General features: G+C 45.4%; 2 protein-coding genes across 5 annotated transcripts in view; both read right to left on the bottom strand.

Annotated features, from left to right (window-relative positions):
• Window positions 1–73: 73 nt before the first annotated feature.
• HTRA4 (HtrA serine peptidase 4) lies at window positions 74–17911 on the bottom strand. Of its 2 annotated transcripts, XM_006052218.4 has the most exons (9): window positions 17241–17909; window positions 16489–16588; window positions 15377–15581; window positions 13953–14147; window positions 13277–13309; window positions 11854–11968; window positions 9847–9904; window positions 9213–9308; window positions 74–2076 (listed from the first exon to the last, which is right to left on the bottom strand). In XM_006052218.4, the coding sequence occupies exons 1-9, from the start codon at window positions 17719–17721 to the stop codon at window positions 1911–1913; spliced, it is 1449 nt and encodes a 482-aa protein (XP_006052280.4). In that variant the 5' UTR covers window positions 17722–17909; the 3' UTR covers window positions 74–1910. The 2 variants fall into 2 exon arrangements, with proteins under 2 accessions (XP_006052280.4, XP_025134051.3); XM_025278266.3 differs by lacking the exon at window positions 13277–13309 and having other exon boundaries at window positions 17241–17911.
• Window positions 17912–18050: 139 nt separating this feature from the next.
• PLEKHA2 (pleckstrin homology domain containing A2) overlaps window positions 18051–22255 on the bottom strand; it is a 64764-nt gene continuing 60559 nt past the window's right edge. For all 3 annotated transcript variants that reach the window (XM_025278273.3, XM_025278277.3, XM_025278280.3), the window contains exon 12: window positions 18051–21898. In XM_025278273.3, the coding sequence (XP_025134058.1) occupies window positions 21536–21898 (363 nt within the window). In that variant the 3' untranslated portion in view covers window positions 18051–21535. The remainder of the gene's footprint in view (window positions 21899–22255) is intronic.

Raw genomic sequence — 22255 nt, forward strand, 5'->3', positions numbered from 1 at the left:
CCTGAGAGGCAATATATCCAGTATAGTAATTCCCTCTAATGTCCAATTATGTTTTGAAAGCCAACAGTTCCAGATATGTCTGGGTTCAGCTATACTCTTGGCAGAATTTTCCTATTGAAAAGGTATCATTTACCAATTTAGAAAGCCCGTGTTATAGACAGATTAAAAAAAAAAATCATACAAGTAACTCTAAATCTCCTCTTCATGATTACATAATATAAAATGAAGAGCCTCACATCCTTGGAAAGAAAAACAGACTCTTCCTTAAAGAATATTACTGCTGAGTGCTAGATAGAATTAGGATGTGACTTGTGGGAAACAGAAACCAAACACATTTGTCAAAATAAGCATGGTACCGAAGTTTCTCACTGTGGGCTACAACAGTCAGTCATAGGGAAAGAGACAGCCAAGCTTTCAAGTTCCCACATCACAGGGGATTAAAAAAAATGTTCTAAACTTGTGGGTTTTAAAACTTAGTTCCCATCCCTTACAATCTGAGTTGAAAAGAACTGTTAAGTGTAAAGTAAAAGGGGGGTTTACAAAGAGCCTGCTATTTGGGCAGTGTATAAATTCTAGGAACAATCAAGGTAGAACCGCTCAAAGTTTAGTCTCGTAATTATTGACATAAAAGCCAAGAATCCCAGTTAAAATAACTGGATACTCTCTATCATTATGAAGCAGTTTTCCTGAAAGTTTCAGCTTTATTATCCCTGATTAATATGACCGCTCTTCTTATGGTATTAAATGGTGTCAATTATGTAAAAATGAAAACAGATTATTCTCTTGTCTTGAAAGTTCTGTACCACATTGACCTCAACTTCTTTGTAACTGTAAATCGATAGATTCTTATTTATAATCTCTGTAGTCTAAGGCAGTATATTTTAAATTGCTATGGGTCCTGAAGAAATTGAACCTTCTCCCCAGAAAAATGCACATAAACTTAAAATTTCTGCATAGAACTTGAGAGTTCAAGGATGCCCCTTTTTAAAAAGAAAAACTCACTTTTAAGAAAAATCTGGAAAACTAAAATTGAAATCCTGCCCCAAATAAGATACTACTTTAAACCACAAATCCTGCTTCATCTCACACTTAAAAAAAAAAATCCCTAAAGATATTCACAAACCCCATCAAAAGTTATTTTTAAAAAATAAATAAACTGTGGCAGCTTTCAGACTCAAAATCACTGATCATGAATGTTTCCAGGAAGAACTTGGGTAAAGAGGTAAAAGTCTAAATTATTAGAGTTTCTATTTTATAGAATATTTTATAGAAGCCCTCCTCACAGAAAAGCTGATGGGAACCAGAGTTGTTTCCACTGCTAGCTGACAACCTGAGAATCTATACTCTGTGACCATCCAAATTGGTTACTTTTCAGTGTGACTTCTAAGTGATGAGCATCCTCTGTATTTACAAACCCTGGCCAAATGTGATAAACCTGAAAAACTGTTTGAGTAAAGGAATAATATTAAAAATGTGATTTCCTTTGCACTCTGGATTCAGTTTCTTAATATTGGTAGATAGATGTATGTGTGTGTGTGTGTGTGTGTGTGTGTGGTGTTATATCCAGTTTATGGCTATAGAGAAGTTTTATAGTACTAAAATGTCCTTCCATCAGGATAAATTAGAAACTGCCTGTTTTCAGCTGTTTCCTGTTGTTAAATAAAATTTTATCAGCTCCCCAGACTTCCTGGCACCATGTCCTTCTACTTCCCTTAGGCTTCTCAGCAGCGATTGTAACACCCCCAACCTGATGGTTCTGGAATGTGTGTATGTGTGTTTTAAAAGCACACATTTTTCTTCAAAAGAAAGAGATCCTAAAACCCCTTGCCATCACTGGCACATCCTCAATACAAACCAGGTAATGTAGCTTTGGTTTTGTTAGATGATAATTTATCTTTAAAGCAAGGCTTTTAATTGATTATCTCAGGTGTGACTGTCAGGATCAAAGTTTGACTTTTCCGACGAACCAGGAGGGAAAGTGAATCATTGGCCTTAACAGCTTCAATCACATCGGTTGTCGTGGTGACAGGCAGTCCGTTTATGCTGACAATTACATCGTGGTCTTTCAACCCAGAGCTGGGAGGGGAGAAAAAAGGACCATGAATCTGTAAGAGTTTGACTTAATCCCCATCTAGAATTTAATGTCTGTCTCTTAAGGCACTACTATCGTGCTGACATTAAGCATGCAAACCAGGGAACCAGAAATAGCCTCCATCCTTCCAAATATGCCACTTCCCTGGTGGCTCAGATGGTAAGGAGTCTGCCTGCAATGCAGGAGACCTGGGTTCTATCCCTGGGTTGGGAAGATCCTAAGGAAATGGCAACCCACTCCAGTAATTCTTGCCTGGAAAATCCATTTTTGGAAGAGCCTGGCAGGCTCGTCCATGGGGTTGCAAGAGTTGGACACAACTGAGCAACTTCACTTTCACTTTTCACTTCCAAATATGGGGGCTGTTCTAGTATATGCTGCAGAATCACTGGAGGACAACAACCGTATTCACCTTTCTAAAATTCATATTCCACCAGAATCATATGTATGAAATTTGCTCCTCCCATATGTTTTTTGGTTTGAAATAGCAAGTTGAGCTTTTCCTTTCTGTTAATCCCTGACCTCACTTAACCTGAAACATACCCTCAACCTTACCAATAAATGTGAAAAGCCCAAGCAATACATATTTTTCCAGACAATTACACTCTGATCAGTGGAGTGTTGACAGCCCACTTACCTGCCCCACCTTCATCTACAATTTATGGACCCGGAGGGTATGCTGAGCTGTACTACAGAAGCAATTTCCAGAAAGTCAAAAACCAGTCACGAAGCTCCAAGCTCTAAATATTTAAGGCTTCTTTCCCTCAAAGTTGTGATTATATTCAGCCTCCAACATATTTGTTTCACATAGAATATATGTTCTAGAAACAAAACTAGTTCCAGATATGAAACATTACAGTAAATATATAGCCATGTGGACGATCTGTCTTAAAGTCAAAAACAGGCTTGAAGTCAAATGACCACAGGAGACACCATTTGAGGGAATTGGGGGGACGGGGTGCATTGGTGGGATTCCCTGGCAGTCCAGTGGTTAGAACTCTGTGCTTTCACTGCCAGGGGGGCAGGTTATTAGACCCCTGGTCAGGGAACTGAGATCTCACAAGCCGCCAGGTACAGCAAAAAAAAAAAAAAAAAGTGAGGAATAGGAAGCTAAGAAGCCCAGGGAAGAAATGATAATGTGGGAGGATTATCAGGGTATGTGGAGTTTATTTTAAAAAAAGAAAAGAGAAATTTAAAGGAAGTGCATATGAAGAGAAGTTCAAGGGTAGAGCTAAAAGCAGAGAAAACCTTGAGAACAAGGGCAGTTGCGGGGCGGGGCGGGGGCAGGGGTGGGGGGTGACGGGAGGGGCGAGCGGGGAAGGGGGAGGGGGGGGTGGGGGAGCGGGGTGGGGGCAGTACATAGGTGGAGGGGTTGGTGCCTGGTATGGTGCACAAAGAAAGAAGTTAATTCACAATAGTTCTGTAAGTAGAAAAAGAAAAGAAATCTGTAAAGTATTACTGGATGCAAACTATGCATCAAATATGGGGAAGTGGGGCTCAGACAAATAAGAGAGCTTCCCCACGACTGTCAGCTTGTAAGAGCTAAAAAAGGATTTCATCCTGGATGTTTCAGACTTGAAAACCCATCTTCTTGCCCGTCACTCTGCCTCTCAGAAACAATAACAGCAGCCGCAAGAGTAAGATAATCCAGGGGCCAAGCCAGGTCCCACATCCCTGCCTTCTGACTGACACAGCATGTAACTTCCAAGGTCATTAACCTCTGCACCCCATTTGCTACCTCTGTAAAATAACACCTATATCCCCAAATTACTGGGGGGCTTGAACAAGTACATCAGATCAGATCAGATCAGTCGCTCAGTCGTGTCCGACTCTTTGCAATCCCATGAATCGCAGCACGCCAGGCCTCCTTGTGAATCACCAACTCTTGGAGTTCACTCAGACTCACGTCCAACGAGTCAGTGATGCCATCCAGCCATCTCATCCTCTGTCGTCCCCTTCTCCTCCTGCCCCCAATCCCTCCCAGCATCAGAGTCTTTTCCAATGAGTCAACTCTTCGCATCAGGTGGCCAAAGTACTGGAGTTTCAGCTTTAGCATCATTCCTTCCAAAGAAATCCCAGGGCTGATCTCCTTCAGAATGGACTAGTTGGATCTCCTTGCAGTCCAAGGGACTCTCAAGAGTCTTCTCCAACACCACAGTTCAAAAGCATCAATTCTTCAGCGCTCAGCCTTCTTCACAGTCCAACTCTCACATCCATACATGACCACAGGAAAAATCATAGCCTTGACTAGACGAACCTTTGTTGGCAAAGTAATGTCTCTGCTTTTGAATATGCTATCTAGGTTGGTCATAACTTTCCTTCCAAGGAGTAAGCATCTTTTAATTTCATGGCTGCAGTCACCATCTGCAGTGATTTTGGAGCCCAAAAAAATAAAGTCTGACACTGTTTCCACTGTTTCCCCATCTATTTCCCATGAAGTGATGGGACCGGATGCCATGATCTTCGCTTTCTGAATGTTGAGCTTTAAGCCAACTTTTTCACTCTCCACTTTCACTTTCATCAAGAGGCTTTGTAGTTCCTCTTCACTTTCTGCCATAAGGGTGGTGTCATCTGCATATCTGAGGTTATTGATATTTCTCCCGGAGATCTTGATTCCAGTTTGTGTTTCTTCCAGTCCAGCGTTTCTCATGATGTACTCTGCATAAAAGTTAAATAAACAGGGTGACAATATACAGCCTTGACGTACTCCTTTTCCTATTTGGAACCAGTCTGTTGTTCCATGTCCAGTTCTAACTGTTGCTTCCTGACCTGCATACAAATTTCTCAAGAGGCAGATCAGGTGGTCTGGTATTCCCATCTCTTTCAGAATTTTCCACAGTTTATTGTGATCCACACAGTCAAAGGCTTTGGCATAGTCAATAAAGCAGAAATAGATGTTTTTCTGGAACTCTCTTGTTTTTTCCATGATCCAGCGGATGTTGGCAATTTGATCTCTGGTTCCTCTGCCTTTTCTAAAACCAGCTTGAACATCAGGAAGTTCACGGTTCACATATTGCTGAAGCCTGGCTTGGAGAATTTTGAGCATCACTTTACTAGCGTGTGAGATGAGTGCAGTTGTTCGGTAGTTTGAGCATTCTTTGGCATTGCCTTTCTTTGGGATTGGAATGAAAACTGACCTTTTCCAGGCCTGTGGCCACTGCTGAGTTTTCCAAATTTGCTGGCCTATTGAGTGCAGCACTTTCACAGCATCATCTTTCAGGATTTGGAATAACTCAACTGGAATTCCATCACCTCCACTAGCTTTGTTCGTAGTGATGCTTTCTAAGGCCCACTTGACTTCACATTCCAGGATGTCTGGCTCTAGGTCAGTGATCACACTATTGTGATTATCTGGGTCATGAAGATCTTTTTTATACAGTTCTTCTGTGTATTCTTGCCATCTCTTCTTAATATCTTCTGCTTCTGTTAGGTCCATACCATTTCTGTCCTTTATCGAGCTCATCTTTGCATGAAATGTTCCTTTGGTATCTCTGATTTTCTTGAAGAGATCCCTAGTCTTTCCCATTCTGTTGTTTTCCTCTATTTCTTTGCATTGATCGCTGAAGAAGGCTTTCTTATCTCTTCTTGCTATTCTTTGGAACTCTGCATTCAGATGTTTATATCTTTCCTTTTCTCCTTTGCTTTTCGCTTCTCTTCTTTTCACAGCTATTTGTAAGGCCTCCCCAGACAGCCATTTTGCTTTTTTGCATTTCTTTTCTATGGGAATGGTCTTGATCCCTGTCTCCTGTACAATGTCACGAATCTCATTCCATAGTTCATCAGGCACTCTATCTATCAGATCTAGGCCCTTAAATCTATTTCTCACTTCCACTGTATAATCATAAGGGATTTGATTTAGGTCATACCTGAATGGTCTAGTGGTTTTCCCTACTTTCTTCAATTTCAGTCTGAATTTGGCAATAAGGAGTTCATGGTCTGAGCCACAGTCAGCTCCTGGTCTTGTTTTTGCTGACTGTATAGAGCTTCTCCATCTTTGGCTGCAAAGAATATAATCAATCTGATTTCGGTGTTGACCATCTGGTGATGTCCATGTATAGAGTCTTCTCTTGTGTTGTTGGAAGAGGGTGTTTGCTATGACCAGTGCATTTTCTTGGCAAAACTCTATTAGTCTTTGCCCTGCTTCATTCTGTATTCCAAGGCCAAATTTGCCTGTTACTCCAGGTGTTTCTTGACTTTCTACTTTTGCATTCCAGTCCCCTATAATGAAAAGGACATCTTTTTTGGGTGTTAGTTGTAAAAGGTCTTGTAGGTCTTCATAGAACTGTTCAACTTCAGCTTCTTCAGCATTACTGGTTGGGGCATAGACTTGGATTACTGTGATATTGAATGGTTTGCCTTGGAAACAAACAGAGATCATTCTGTCGTTTTTGAGATTGCATCCAAGTACTGTATTTCAGACTCTTTTGTTGACCATGATGGCCACTCCATTTCTTCTGAGGGATTCCTGCCCGCAGTAATAGATATAATGGTCATCTGAGTTAAATTCACCCATTCCAGTCCATTTCAGTTCTCTGATTCCTAGAATGTCAACATTCACTCTTGCCATCTCTTGTTTGACCACTTCCAATTTGCCTTGATTCATGGACCTGACATTCCAGGTTCCTATGCAATGTTGCTCTTTACAGCATCGGACCTTGCTTCTATCACCAGTCACATCTACAGCTGGGTATTGTTTTTGCTTTGGCTCCATCCCTTCATTCTTTCTGGAGTTATTTCTCCACTGATCTCCAGTAGCATATTGGCACCTACTGACCTGGGGAGTTTCTCTTTCAGTATCCTATCATTTTGCCTTTTCATACTGTTCATGGGGTTCTCAAGGCAAGAATACTGAAGTGGTTTGCCATTCCCTTCTCCAGTGGACCACATTCTGTCAAATCTCTCCACCATGACCCGCCCGTCTTGGGTGGCCCCACGGGCATGGCTTAGTTTCATTGAGTTAAACAAGGCTGTGGTCCTAGTGTGATTAGATTGACTAGTTTTCTGTGAGTATGGTTTCAGTGTGTCTGCCCTCTGATGCCCTCTTGAAACACCTACCGTCTTACTTGGGTTTCTCTTACCTTGGGCGTGGGGTAACTCTTCATGGCTGCTCCAGCAAAGTGCAGCCGCTGCTCCTTACCTTGGACGAGGGGTATCTCCTCACCACCACCCTTCCTGACCTTCAACGTGGGATAGCTCCTCTAGGCCCTCAGACCCTTTAAATGATGCCTGACACAGTAAGTGGTTGATAAATGCCAGCTGTTATTACCGGAATGTAATCACTATTATAAGTGGGTGACACCAGGAAGATTTCCAGTTTATCAGAGACTTCAAGGCAGCAGCAATTCCCACCATGTAACGTGCACCCGAATCCTCTGAAGATCTTATTTAAAAAGCAGATTCTGATTCTTTCTAAACTTTTTATTTTATATTGGAGTATGTTGTGTTAGTTTTGGTGTACAGCAAAGTGATTCAGTTATGCCTAGACACGTATCTATTCTTTTTCAAATTCTTTTCCAGCGGTACTCCTGTCATTCTAAAAAGCTCTAGCTAATGCCATTGTTGCTGGTCTACAGACCAAATTTTGAGGAACAAGGACCGAAAAGCTGAAAGAAATAGCTTTGGCCTTGAACCAGAAGTTAAAAATAAGTGGGGGCAGGGACCCAGAAAGCCTAGAAAAGCCAATGGCAAGTCAAATATAGTAACTGGAAGCCTAACACTTAGCTGTTCTGAACAGTTAGTACCCTATAGATTCTTGCCCTATGAAAAGTTAACATAATCTAAGCAGACTGTTGAGCCCTTAAAAAAACAAAAACGGTGAGGGAAGGATATGCAAGAAGCATAAGAGAGACACCAGGAGAATGACTGTAGACCGAGTCATCTTTTCTCTCAGTAGTTACTGGAAATCTCTCAAAATGTCTCTAGCCTTTGCTTTATTCACTTTATGTACTTGTTTAGTGCTGGCCTCTGATAGTGTCAGAGAATTCTTTAGTGTCATCCAGGATTTCAAAGTACCTAAAATATGTTCCTAAACTCCTAACCCTCCAGATTCTTCTGATTCTTATTAAGTAAGGTAGCAAAAGAGTAGATTTGGCAATTCTAGAGAAATTAGTTTAAATTTATGTGAACTGGTAGCCACATTAAAAAAAAGTTTTTCTCTAATTTTAAAACAGATGGAACTAATATATAAAAATGTACTTTAATGTCTTAGCTGTATATCTAAAATATCATTTTAACATGTCATATTTTAATAATTATTATACATATTTTACACTCTTTGAAATCTTCTAGAAACAGCATATGCTGCTAAGTTGCTTCAGTCATGTCCGACTCTGTGTGACCCCACAGACGGCAACCTATCAGGCTCCCCCGTCCCTGGGATTCTCCAGGCAAGACACTGGAGTGGGTTGCCATTTCCTTCTCCAATGCATGAAAGTGAAAAGTGAAAGTGAAGTCGCTTAGTCGTGTCCGACCCTCAGCAACCCCATGGACTGCAGCCTTCCAGGCTCCTCTGTCCATGGGATTTTCCAGGCAAGAGTACTGGAGTGGGGTGCCATTGCCTTCTCTGAGAAACAGCATATACCTGATGATAATTTCTTCCATAGTGCAGTTATTAAAGTAAAATGCAATCTTCCCAGAACAACAACAAAAAAAGGTATGCTTCATGGGAAAACATTTTACATTGCTTCTGTTCTGTTTTGTTTTAATTCAATTATCAATTAAAATTAAGTAAAATGCAAAATGGGGTTACCCAGGTGGCTAGAGGTAAAGAACCTACCTGCCAATGCAGGAGACCTTAAGAGAAGCAAGTTTGATCCCTGGCTTGGGAAGATCTCCTGGAGAAGGAAATGGCAACCTACTCCAGTATTCTTGCCTGGAGAACCCCATGGACAGAGGGGCCTGGTGGACTGCAGTCCGCAGGGTCATAAAGAGCCGGAGAGGACTGAAGCGACTTAGCATGCAAGCATGCACAAAACGTAAAATGCAGTTGGTCAGTCACACCCCTCAGGGCCTCTGCAGGTGGAGCCCACGGTACAGGACAGGAGCCTGGATCCTACACACGTTTACCACGGGACACATCTAGTGAGAATGGAGGAGCCTGGGCCGGGGCCTGCACTGCTCTTACCTTTCAGCAGCTGTTCCTTGAATCACCTCATGCACAAAAATCCCAGAAGCCACGTCAGGGAATTCTGGATCTTGCCTTTTCATTTCTTGAAGCAGGCTAGGAAGAGTGACAAGAGTTTCCCCAGGAGGTTAGGAAGCACAGTGAACTAGCCCTGGCCCGCCCCTAGCTCTCAGTGGGGACTCTCTGCTCTGCCCAAGGCTCACACCCAGGGGACAAGGACACCATCTAGCTGGTCACAGGGCCACAGTCATTCTTCCCCTGATTCTCGGTGCCAAAGCCTAGAACCACTGGACACTATAAAGTGTGGCCATAGTGTGACTTCCCTGACCGTCCAGTGGTTAAGACTCCGAATTTCCACTGCAAGGGGGACAGGTTCAATCCCTGGTCGGGGAACGAAGATCCCATGTGCCACGTGGTGCAGCCAAAAGAAAAGGAAATAAAAAAATACAGCCACAAGTGAAAGAGTCCCGTGGAAAGTGCAGTGTGTTGGTGCCAGCAGACACGGTCACCGACTCCATGACAAGTGGTAGGTGATTCATCTGCTGACCACATCCTCTACCTTCCCCGTTCAGACTCTCTATCTGTAACTTTTACTTCTGAAATACAACCCAGACATAGTCAAGCCTGTGCTTACTTCATTGTGAGGGGTAGCATGCGCAGACCCAGATATTTCTTCTGTGAGAGAGCCTTTCCTGGAAAGGAAAATTATAATGTGTTACTGACAACAAGACCTCTCTCCTTTTGGCAGAGCTTAAAAGACCTGGAGTCACAGAATATTCCTTCCAATTATAACTGCCCTCTCAGGCTGTCAGCCAAGACAAACGTGCTTCAGAGAACCTTCGTCATTAGCGCAGGCTCACCGCCCCACCTCCAGCCCCAGGCTTTCCTTTCCACAGCAATTCAATCTGAATATTTCTGGGTACACCTCATGCCAGGCCTTGCACCTAGCCCCCGGTATTGCTGCCTGGCCCCACTGTGATCGGAGTCGGGTCTAACATGAAACATGACTCTGTTTTCTGCAGTACTCAAAAGAGTGTCTCCACCACAGGTAAGGCCTTTGAGGGCTCCTGAAAAGCACTGGAGGGGAAGAAAAAGGTGAAAAGTGAAAGTGTTAGTTGCTCAGTTCAGCTCAGTCGCTCAGTCGTGTCCAACTCTTTGTGACCCCATGAATTGTGTGGGGGCACAGCACGCCAGGCCTCCCTGTCCATCACCAACTCCCAGAGTTCACCCAAACTCATGTCCATAGAGTTGGTGATGCCATCCAGCCATCTCATCCTCTGTCGTCCCCTTCTCCTCCTGCCCCCAATCCCTCCCAGCATCAGAGTCTTTTCCAATGAGTCAAGTCTTCGCATGAGGTGGCCAAAGTATTGGAGTTTCAGCTTCAGCATCAGTCCTTCCAATGAACATCCAGGACTGATATCCTTTAGGAGGGACTGGTTGGATCTCCTTGCAGTCCAAGGGACTCTCAAGAGTCTTCTCCAACGCCACAGTTCAAAAGCATCAATTCTTTGGTGCTCAGCTTTCTTCACAGTCCAACTTTCACATCCATACATGACCACTGGAAAAACCATAGCCTTGACTAGACAGACCTTTGTTGGCAAGGTAACATCTCTGCTTTTGAATATACTGTCTAGGTTGTCATAACTTTCCTTCCAAGGAGTAAGCGTCTTTTAATTTCATGGCTGCTATCACCATCTGCAATGATTTTGGAGCCCAAAAAAATAAAGTCAGCCACTGTTTCCACTGTTTCCCCATCTATTTCCCATGAAGTGATGGGACCAGATGCCATGATCTTTGTTTTCTGAATGTTGCGCTTTGGACGGAGATCCAACCAGTCCATTCTAAAGGAGATCAGTCCTGGGTGTTCTTTGGAAGGAATGATGCTAAAGCTGAAACTCCAGTACTTTGGCCACCTCATGCGAAGACTTGACTCATTGGAAAAGACTGATGCTAGGAGGGATTGGGGGCAAGAGAAGGGGACCACAGAGGATGAGATGGTGGGATGGCATCACCGACTCGATGGACATGAGTTTGAGTGAACTCCAGGAGTTGGTGATGGACAGGGAGGCCTGGTGTGCTGCGATTCATGGGGTCGCAAAGAGTCGGACACGACTGAGTGACTGAACTGAACTGAAGCCAACTTTTTCACTCCCCTCTTTCACTTTCATCAAGAGGCTTTTTAGTTACACTTTATTTTCTACCATAAGGGTGGTGTCATCTGCATATCTGAGGTTATTGATATTTCTCCCAGAGATCTTGATTCCAGCTTGTGCTTCTTCCAGCCCAGCATTTCTCATGATGTACTGTGCATATAAGTTAAATAAACAGGGTGACAATATACAGCCTTGACGCACTCCTTTTCCTATTTGGAACCAGTCTGTTGTTCCATGTCCAGTTCTAACTGTTGCTTCCTGACCTACATATAGGTTTCTCAAGAGCCTTAATTGCTCAGTCACATCCAATTCTTGGCGACCCTATGGACTATAGCCCGCCAGACTCCTCTGTCCATGGAATTCTCCAGGCAAGAATCTTCCCTGACCCAGGGATCAAAGCTGGGTTTCTTGCATTGCAGGCATATTCTTTACTATGTGAGTCACCAGGAAGCCTGAGGGGAAGAAAAGTCCGAACCAACTCCCCTTACCTTTCAGCTGGCGCTCATGGAATTCGGCCAAGAACTGCCGAATGCGATCCGAGGGAATTGCAAAGGAGATTCCTGCAGTCACCTTCAGTGTGTTTATGCCAATCACATCACCATCCTGCCAAAGGAGGGGACATCGCTCAGCTGCCCAGCTGTGCAGACTGAACAGGCAAAGGAAGAGAGAGCTTAGAGATGCTTAGGGTGGAGCAGCAGGCAGCATCTTAGGGGACCAGCAGTGTGGCGGGTTACAGAGGGGACCTACTCCAGTACAGATTCCTGCTGAGGAGTTTGCGGTTTTAATCCTGAGCTCACTTTTTTTTTTCTTGCTCAAATTACATTGATTTTTCAAAGTGAACCACAGTTTATATTTCAACACAGATATGAAGATAAGGAATATATGCCTTTCCATTCTTTAAATGAGACTAAAAATAAACACGGAAAAGGCAAAAAGCTGTTGACTTTCAGTCACACTTCAATGAAACTATTCAGAAGATTCAGCAAATTGACCTTAGGAACAAAGCTCCCCTAAACATAATTTATGAAGTGGGAAATACTTTTTCTGAATTTCATCATCCCTTAGCTTTTGTTAGGGAATGGGCAGGAGAAAAAAAAAAAGACTTCCTATCACACTGAAATACAGATTATAATTCAATAGGTCTGGAGTGTGACTTGAAATTCAGCATTTCATCTCCGCTCTAGTAAATTCATTGTCTACTGGAAAAAGCAGGCCCCAAACCACGTGCAATGTTATAAGTAAAAAGTGCTCAGTGATTTCACACCCAACGCATCCTCCTACAAGCAAATGTAACATGTAAAGAGGAGCCAAAAATGACCCACTCAAAGGGACTCAGAGGCCACGGTCACAGGCTGTGTTTCAGACAGCATTGGCCTCTCAGGTTGTCACATGTATTTGAGCAACTAGAAACCCTGGCATTGCCACCAGGGATATTGATTAAAATTTAAGAATTAAATACATGAGACAGCAATGGACTGCTGTTGATGCCTTTATCATCTCTACGCAGGTCAATACTAAATTAGCATTTTGGGGTGAGAGTTAGTTCTTCACATGCAGAAGCAGGAGGTCATCAAGGATATACATTCCACAGTACAGTGGTCGTTTGACATAATTTGGGTTTAGTACCCAGGACTTTTGTTAAGTACCCAAGGAAAGCAGAGAACACATGGAAGAGATGTAAGTAGGTGTGAAGGAAACTCTGGCACCCTCAACTGGATGAGCTCACACACCAGGATGACAAACCCATTGTAGATCTGAAATTTTCCTGACTCTTCACTTACGGTGCAATAATAGAAAAGCATCAGACCACAGGTCTCGATACAGCAGCAACATGGGCATCTGCACCATGAAATGTCAAGTCTCTGAAAGCTAGGAAGAGGTGTGAGGCAACAAAAAAAAGTGGCTACTTACCAAGTTCACCAGAGGCCCCCCAGAATTCCCGTGCTGAAGACAGAATTGGAAAAGGCCATCAGTACTTTTTTCCTGGTCACGTCTACATAGTCCCTAAAGAGGTTTATCAAAAGCAGCCTGCTCTAGTGAGCCCCTATTCCCCCAGGACAGGCAAAGGCAAGCTGCATCATCATCAATTCCAAAATCAGTGCAGGTAAAGAATGATAGGAAGAGGGGACTTCCCTGGTGGTCCAGAGGCTAAGACTCTGCACTACCAAGGCAGGAGGGCCAAGTTCCATCCCTAGTCAGGGAACTAGATTCTACATGCCCCAACTAGATCCCAAGTGCCACAACGAAGACTCAGACAGATAGATAAATAAATAAACAAATAAATGAATATCTTAAAATTAAAAAAACAACAGCAAGGGGACCACCACTTCCTATGGCAGTGGTGATCTCTGTGACAGACCCTAAGAGACCATCCAGTATCATGGATGCCACTTATCACATCTCACAGGCTGACCTCTAACAGCATGGCACTCCATCCCTCCCACGAGGGTAGACCTGATCTCTGGACATCCCTGAAAGGCCGAAGGGAAACAAAGGTACCCTGAAGTGTTCTTCTCACTGCATTGCTGGTGAGATCTTACTGGCCACTGCATCTTACGGGCTGAGGACAGCCACCCCCGTGACTTACATTAATTATGGCATCCGTCTGGATATAATCCATGTCTGAATCCTTCAGCCCAAGCTCTTTGCCCCCTCGCTGGGTAGTGCTGACAATTCCTGCCGTCACTGTGTTCTGCAGTGAAAACGGGCTCCCCAAGGCCACCACGAACTCGCCAGCTCGCAGGTCAGATGACTTTCCCAGCAGCAATACAGGGAGGTCAGTCTGTATGTGGGTGAGGAGGGATGAGGTGGATAAATCAAGAATGGACTCAATCAGCATTTGTGTATAACACATAAATGACATGGGCACTACCATTTTAGCACCCTGAATCTAAGAATCGACCACACACCTCGGTTCTACAACTGCCTGAGGCTTCTTCCTTACACTCCGACTACACCAGATTCTCACTTGTTAAGATGATCAGACGATCTCTAAAATCTACAATCACTGCTTGTAGAAATAATGATAAGTAAACAAAGTGAAGTTAATTGATCAAATATAAACCGATGTTAGCAGTTTACTCAGCCCTAATCCAGCTCACGAGTTTGCAAAGTTAACAAGCCATGAAGAGAAAGGAGGTGAACAGAAAGGAGGTCACTCAAAGCAGTCTTTCTCTTTAACTGTGCACATGAACCTCTTGGGAATCATACTAAGAGGTAGGTTCTCACAGACGTAGCGCATGGACATGTGGACACAGGGTGGGAAGGAGAGGGTGGAACGAATCAGGAGAGTAACTCTGACACATGCACACCGCCATGTGTGAAAGAGAGAGCTAGTGGGAAGCTGTGGCATAGCACTGGGAGCTCAGCTCGGTGCTCTGTGATGACCTAGAGGGGTGAGATGGCGGGGGGAGTGGGAGGGAGGCTCCTGATGGAGGGGATGTACGTACACAAATAGCTGATTGACTTTGCCGCACAGCGCAAACTAACACAGCATTGTAAAGCAATCATCCTCCAATTAAAAACTAAAGAGAAAGAAAATAAAAGAGAGCATAGTACCATAGGATTATAGAGGTGAATAAAATAAAAAAAGAAAAGGCAGATTCTGATTCAGTCAATCTGAGTTGTCTAAACACTTCTCAGATGATGTCAGTTCTGCTGGGGTGTGGACCACTTTGCATAGCAAGGAACTCAAAGCACATCTTAGCAGCTTGGAATCCACTACAGTCATGTCTGGTGTTCTAAGACAGCAGAGAAATAAGTTTCCCAGAAGCAGGCTCTGTTGGAGAAGGAACTGAAGGAGAAAAAAAGACAGCTGTGTAGTTAATAGAAATTGCTAGGGATGGACAGACGGGCACGGAAGAAAATAAAAAAAAGAAGGAGTGACGAACAGAAAGAAAGAGAACAGGGGTGGGAGACGAAGGAAACATATAGCAAGAAGAAAAGATGTGTGATCGGGTGGGGAAGAAAAGACCAGCAAGTTGATGAAAATCCCCAAATACGCAGACTCACATTTGGCTCAATCTTGATCAGGGCAAGATCCAGTTTATGGTCAATGTCCTTGACGGTGGCTTCATACTGGACCCCACTCTGCAGCTCCACCTGGATCCGCTGCTGGTTAGTGAGGACATGGGCGTTGGTAACAATGAGCCCATCCTCAGACACTATGAACCCAGAGGCACTGGACACAGGAACATCCTCACTGCCGAGAGGCGACCTGTCTCAGCAAGACAACAGCATAAGCCAAGGGCAGGCAAATCAGGGCATCCGCTGTAATCTGGAAGCACGAGAAACCTGGCATTTATCAAACATTCTCTCACTCTAGCTTCCTCAGACATTGTACTTCTCCCTGTTTCCATTCTCTCCACGTTAACCAGACTCTGTGTGTTCAGTGCCCTGGCCATCCCTTAGGAACAGGACTGAGAGCTGATTCCAATTCTCCTTTTCCAGGAATGCCCCCGTCTTGCTGCTCAAAGTAGCTGTCCTCTGCTTCAAAGAGGACTAACCTAATTGTGGAAAAGGAAATGACAACCCACTCCAGTATTCTTGCCTGAGAAATCCCACAGGCAGAGGAGCCTGGTATGGGGTCGCAAAAGAGTCAGACAGGACTCAGCGACTAAACCTAATCCTGGGGGCAAAAGTGGACCTAGTGCCACTTTATCCAGCACCCAAGCAAGGAGGGAGTCAGAGAAGTCTGGTCCCCACCTATTTTCCACTACGAACTGGCCTAGAACTGACATATGACAAGTTTCTCTTGCCCTCTGGGTCTGGGATTCCTTTCATGCAGAAGATGCCAGGCAAGATCACCATCGAGATGACTCCTGGCTCTTGCATTTGACCTCGAATTTGTCTGAGGGAGAGAAATAGCTCAGATTTGCAAGTCGGAATCCTTATGACTAGGGCTTTTTGGTGAAACGACCAACAGATCATACAAGGTCTTTGAGCCCCTTGATTTTCTCAGGGCGGTTTTTAAGACTGAGTGATGCTGGGAGAACTAACTGATGCTGGAAGGGCGGATGCCGTGGGAGTGGGGGCGGGGGGGGGGGGGGGAGGGGCGGATGGAGCAGAGAGGCTCTCAGGAAACTTAGCCCAGGGTTTTAGCTTCCTCCTCAGACCCCTTTTACCTGCGGAACAGCTGTAAATGAACCACGGACGGGGCCACCTTCTCCACCACCGAGGCGATGAAGTTGAACTTGTTCCTGAGCCAGCCTGCACTTTCGGTCCCTGCGAAGAGATGCTTTATTCTTGGGGCAGGGGTTGGAGGAGTAGGACCCTGGCTGCCTGCCCGCATGGAGTATCACCTCTCAAATCTCTCGTCCTCTCTCCCGTTTTCCTCCCTTTCCTCTCTACTGTCTCCCTCTCTGTGTATTCACTGGGGTCCCCATGAGGATACACCTTGAGGAGACCAGAACTGTCATCCTGATTGGGAAATTACTTAAAAGGGAAGACGGTGGTCAACAGCTATGGGGAGGAAATTGGGGAGCAACCACATGGGAGCCGGTAACCAGACACCAAACTTCAGGAGCATGCGTTCTCTGTCGTGTCCGACTCTTTGCTACCCCATTGGCTGTAGCCCACCAGGCCTCCTCTGTCCATGGGATTCTCCAGGCAAGAACACTGGAGTGGGTTGCCATGCCCTCCTCCAGGGGATCTTCCCCACCCAGGGATCGAACCCTCATCTCTTGCGTCTCCTGCACTGGCAGGAGAATTCTTTACCCCTGAGCCGCCACACTTAAGGAGGGAATAAAATCGGGAGCTCGGAGGCACTGACTCCCTTTGGCAAGGCAGCCGGGAGGAGCCGGCTGCAAACCCCGCAATGGGAACTCACTGGTTAAAGAAGCGAGAAGGGCTCCGAGAGAGCGCGCCCGCGGCTCACCTGGGTCCCCACAGCCCCCCTTCTGCACCGGCACTGCCGGGAGCGCACCACGGAGGCGCGCGGCGCGGTTCTCGGCGCGGAGCGCGCACAGGCTGGGGTAGGTCCGCCCGTCGCTGCCGCACACTGTCGCCCCAGCCTCCAGGCAGCCGCAGGTGCCCAGCGGGAGGCCGCCGAGGAGCCGGGGCGCGCGCGGCGCGCGGCACTGCAGTCCCGGGGCGCACGGCCGGCCCAGCGGCCCGCCGCAGGCCTCGCCCTCGGCCGCGGCGCAGACCCGGCAGCACCCGCAGCGGTCGAGCACCGGCGCGGTCCCCGCCGAGCACCGGGGCAGCGGAGGGCAGCGCATGGGTTCGCAGGCCGCTGGGCAGCGCGGCACGGGCCAGGCCCGTCCGGCCTGGACCCCGCGCCCAATTGGCGCGGGCAGCAGCAGCCACAGCAGAACGAAAGGTCCGAGCCCGGCAGGCCGCTGCAGGGGTCTGGCCATTCTGCTCGCCTCCCACCTTCCCTCTGGACCCTCTCAGATGAGCAGCAGTCTCTGGACTGGGGTGCTGCCTTCGCCAGCCCCTAACTTTAAGGGGCAGAGCCTGGCAGTCCTCTCCACACACGCCCTGTAACCCCCCTTTCAACCCATCCTGTCCAGTCCCAGGAGATGGAGACATGTCCTCGGCCCTTCCCCGACCCTCCCCCCCCCGCCCCCACGCCCTCCCAGGGACCCACCTCATGAAACCAGTAACACCCAGAACCGGGTTAGACTGACAAGACACATCACCCACCCACGGACAGACGGTCAGCGTTAGGAAAACATGCACCATATTTCAGTATTTCACGTGGTTTTATTACAAAACAAGCAACAAAACAGTTTTAGAAAATTATTTTTGCTACATACCAATTAGGAGATCACATAAAATGAGAAGCTTAAGAGTTTCCATGCACTCAGCTCAGCCTGCAAGTCAGTGCACTTCAGCTGAAACAGACTGGTTCAAAACACAGGATCATAGGCACACCTTCTGGAACAGCGGGTAAGGGGTCAAACAGTATGGTTTTTGGCCAAATATTCGCTTTATTCAAACTCTACCAGGCATGAGTGACTGTAATTCACTACTGCAGGCAATAACACAGAGAGAAAAAGGAAGTAAGGGAAAAGAAAGTGATGGCTGGTAGAAACTATTTCTGACATGTTGGATGCTCATAAACAAAGCTAATTTGGGAAACTCAATTTCCAAAAGGCTAGTTACTACCTCCTTATGTCTATCTGGTTAACAGTGAAAACAAACATATCAAATCTCACAGTTCAACTACTGAATCTGCCACTTATTTATTGGATCCTTTTAGTCCGTATCAGACCACAATTACATTGTGGGGGAGGGGAGGTAAGAAAAACCAAAACACTACCCCCTGCTTCAAGTGAACTATGAAGTTGGACTCTCTAGGAGCCCAGCATTCTATTCAGAAACCAATGTGTGCCTCTTCTGTTTTCACAACATCTTAGTAAGACTGTCATCTCACAGAATGCAAAAGGCCAATCTACGTTCACCAGCCATCAGCTGACTCTGAGCTAGCAAATCCTTAACTTTCAAGAACCTGAAACTGTTAGACACAGTGGGTGAAGACCACGTCTAAAGTCTTATGAAAAACAGCAACTCAGAAAATGCTTTTATCCCATACATACACAAAAATGCAGTACCTTTTTTGGTTCCTTTTTTAAAGAAACAAGACTTATTCCAGAGCCTATGCACTTAACTACTAACCGATCCTGCATCCCTGCCCTGTTTTTCCCATTTGGTTCCACTTTTCACATTTCAAACCAAAGGCTTTGGTCGTATATGCACCATCTTTGGCTCACATGTGTAGTGACGTTAAAAGGTATGATGTGAAATTAACCAGAGGCTAAGAAACAATGGACACAAAAGGAATTCTGAAATGAGATTTGGCAAGGAGCATGCCTCTAGGCTTCACTGAAGATAATTATATTTATCTGGTGTTGGAGCTACATTAACAACATTCTAACTTGGAATTCCCAAGTATCTGCCAACTAGAATCCTTGTTTTCCCTCTATCATGGTAATACAATCTGGATTTATAAGTATGTTTAATTTAATACATTCTTAAAACAGCTCTTACTAAGTAAGAAACAGATCAGCTTACTATAACAGCCAGTTAATTTAGCTGCAGTAATCTAGCAGAGAGCTTATTGAAAAGAAAGGAGGAAATCGGTAGATTTTCACATCTGACACATCAAGAGATGACATCTTTCCATGAGTCAGGGAATGTATAAGAGATCTCAAAAGTTCCTAATTTATTTTTATAGTTCCGTATCTCTGAGCACTTTCTTTAACCTAGCCAAAGAATTTTCTTTCGGGAACTTTGAAGATGAAACCTGAGACAAAGAACTTGAAGAATTGGGAATGGCTTCTTGAAATCAGGTGACTTGAAATATGTTGTCACCTGATTACTCATAAATAAATAACCCCCAAACAAGGGATTTTTAAGACAAAAGTATACAAGAGGCTGCAGAATAAAGAGAAAGAGAGTAAAATTCAGGGTAGATTTCCTTTTGCCAACCAGGACCAGTGAGCCAAACAATTTAAGTGAAGCTTATCTCTAAAGCAGGTTCAGTCAAGAAAAGTTGACAACCTGACAAGGAAACTACCCTGCCTGAAAGAAACAGATTTCCCTCAAGCCACTAAGGATTTTCTGACTACATGTTTTTTGCTGCAGTTGGATGTGAACATCAGGAGGGGAAGGGACTGACTTAGGTAAAAATGCTTCTCTTAGTCGCCCACTATATTTGTTAACTTTTAATTTAAAGACAAAAACTAATTGATCTAGCTGATACAAAGTTATAGACAGAAATGAGTCAAATTCCCTCCCTTTAGGGAACCCTGGTAGCAGTTCACCACATAAGCTGGAGAGACAGATTCTTCCAGGAACCTGGAAATAGCATCTTTTGACAAATGGAAGAAGGTACATCCTAAAATACAGGATGGGAAATACAATCTATGCTCTTCTACCTGGGAAATCTCTAGCCAGCGATGCAGAGCCTCTAAATCAATGTTTCTATGCACAGTTTCTATTTTTGTTAAAAATATAAATATCTCTCAAGGCTATCTTTGTTATCTCCTCGGTGTTAAGCACACAGAACCTCATCAGACAATGAGGTGTCATCATGCAAGTACAGACACAAGGCATCATCCAAAAGGCGACACAAAGAACAGAAAGAAATCTAATCTGCCAGGTATACCATGTACAGCACTGAAAACTAGACTAGTATCAGCCCATGAAAGAAGAGTTGAGAGGCCAGGACCCGAGATAATCTGTTTTTGCTAAAAGAGACTTTTTCCTCTGTAGGGAAAACATGAATCAAAGCATTTTAGCTGGGTGAACTAAATTCCGTCTCTTCCTGGCACCTGCTTTATAGCAACTCCCAAACTCTAAGATAGAGATCTGATGGATCACACAAGTGAATTACCATACACTCATCAACCATCCACGCACTTCAGTTAACACCATGTCAAGGGCAATGTCTGTTTTGTTCTCAACACTGAACACTGATAAGCCTAAGGGTCTGACACAGAAATGGGGAGGGCAGGTCTGTCTCTCATGGCGACAGTATTCGGGGTCAAAGAACATCTCAAAGAGAAAAGAGTAATTCTCAAAATTGGCTGATGCACTGGGGTTGAATTATTCCCCCATACCTTCAAAAGGCCCCTATTTCTTCCCTTATGGCAGTCCCCTGGAGTGGGGGAATCTCCCTGGTTGACATTTGGGGCCTCCCACAGCCCCCAGATTTTAAGACCGTCCCTTAGAAAAGTATCCTCACCAAGCTGGAGCCTGGGTCCCCCGCCCCCCTAACCACCACCACCCCCTCTACCCTTTCAGTTGGGTTAGTTACCACTCTCCCACTTCACAGTCAAACTTCCGCCAATGTATAAGAATAAGATAAGACCAGATGACTGGCCTCAAGGTTCTGTGCCTGGCCTGAAAACAAAGGGAAGAAGCTAAGACAAAGACAAGGAACTAAAAATTGGTTAGGAATGAAACTGGACTTCCAACCTCCTCTCACCAGGTGGACTGTGGAAGAGTCGAGCAAGAGGCACACTGAGCAAGCCTAGAGGTCTAACCTAGTGACCTTCCCAAATGAAAAACACTGCATTCATTTTCTTTAAAAAGTTAGCGGGATTCCCACTCCACAGGGATGCGAGTGCCAGGAAGGTCTCTGATTGTCCTGCATCAGATGGAGACACTGAGTCACGGCCCCTTATCTGAGCCCACCCCCTCCCTCCCAGGCACCGCGCCTCATCACACATCAGAGGTCCGTATATTTTCGTCATCGAGGTTGAACACAAATGGCTTCTCCTTGGGGTGCTGGGGTTCTGATCGGTGTCTTATCCGGGAGCTGGGCAGCACCCCAGACGTACTGCTCTCCCCAAGTCGAGGCGTGAACAAAGAGTCCTCAGCAGTCTCTTCGGTGGGAAGCAGCTTTTCCCTGGCCTGGGGGACAGGTGTCCAGGGCTGCCAGGAGGAGGCCAGGGAGGGGGCTTTGCAGAGGGTCTTTCTCTCCTCCCCGGGTGCCCGCCCTCTGCACAAGATAGAGTTGGGCCCCCCTGAGAGGCTGGAGCTTCCGGGGCGGGTCAAAGAAATGGACCGAGAAAAGGACATCTCCTGTGGAAAATAAAAGAGGGAGGAGAAAAAAAATAAAAGTAAAAGGTTTCCTGACAATATTCGTCCGAAAGGCCCAGGAAGAGGCCCTCCGCCCAGGATCACCTCCTCACAGGCCCAGAGATACATGTCCACAGAGATCAACTATGTCCAGCGGCAGCATTCACTCCGCAGGTGTCAAGGACTGCCTGGCAGGGAGATGTGTAGGACACATCAGAACCCCTGGTTCTCTATCCAACTCTACCTCACCTCCTCCAACGACTGAACAGAAATAAAAATTTGTACCCAGATCAGTGGAAAGAGAAAAACAAACAAGACAGCTTGGAGCTTCTGCTGCATCTGGGCTCTGGGCTGTTTGCC

This window comes from Bubalus bubalis, chromosome 1 (assembly GCF_019923935.1).
Source record: "Bubalus bubalis isolate 160015118507 breed Murrah chromosome 1, NDDB_SH_1, whole genome shotgun sequence".
Classification (NCBI taxonomy): domain Eukaryota; kingdom Metazoa; phylum Chordata; class Mammalia; order Artiodactyla; family Bovidae; genus Bubalus; species Bubalus bubalis.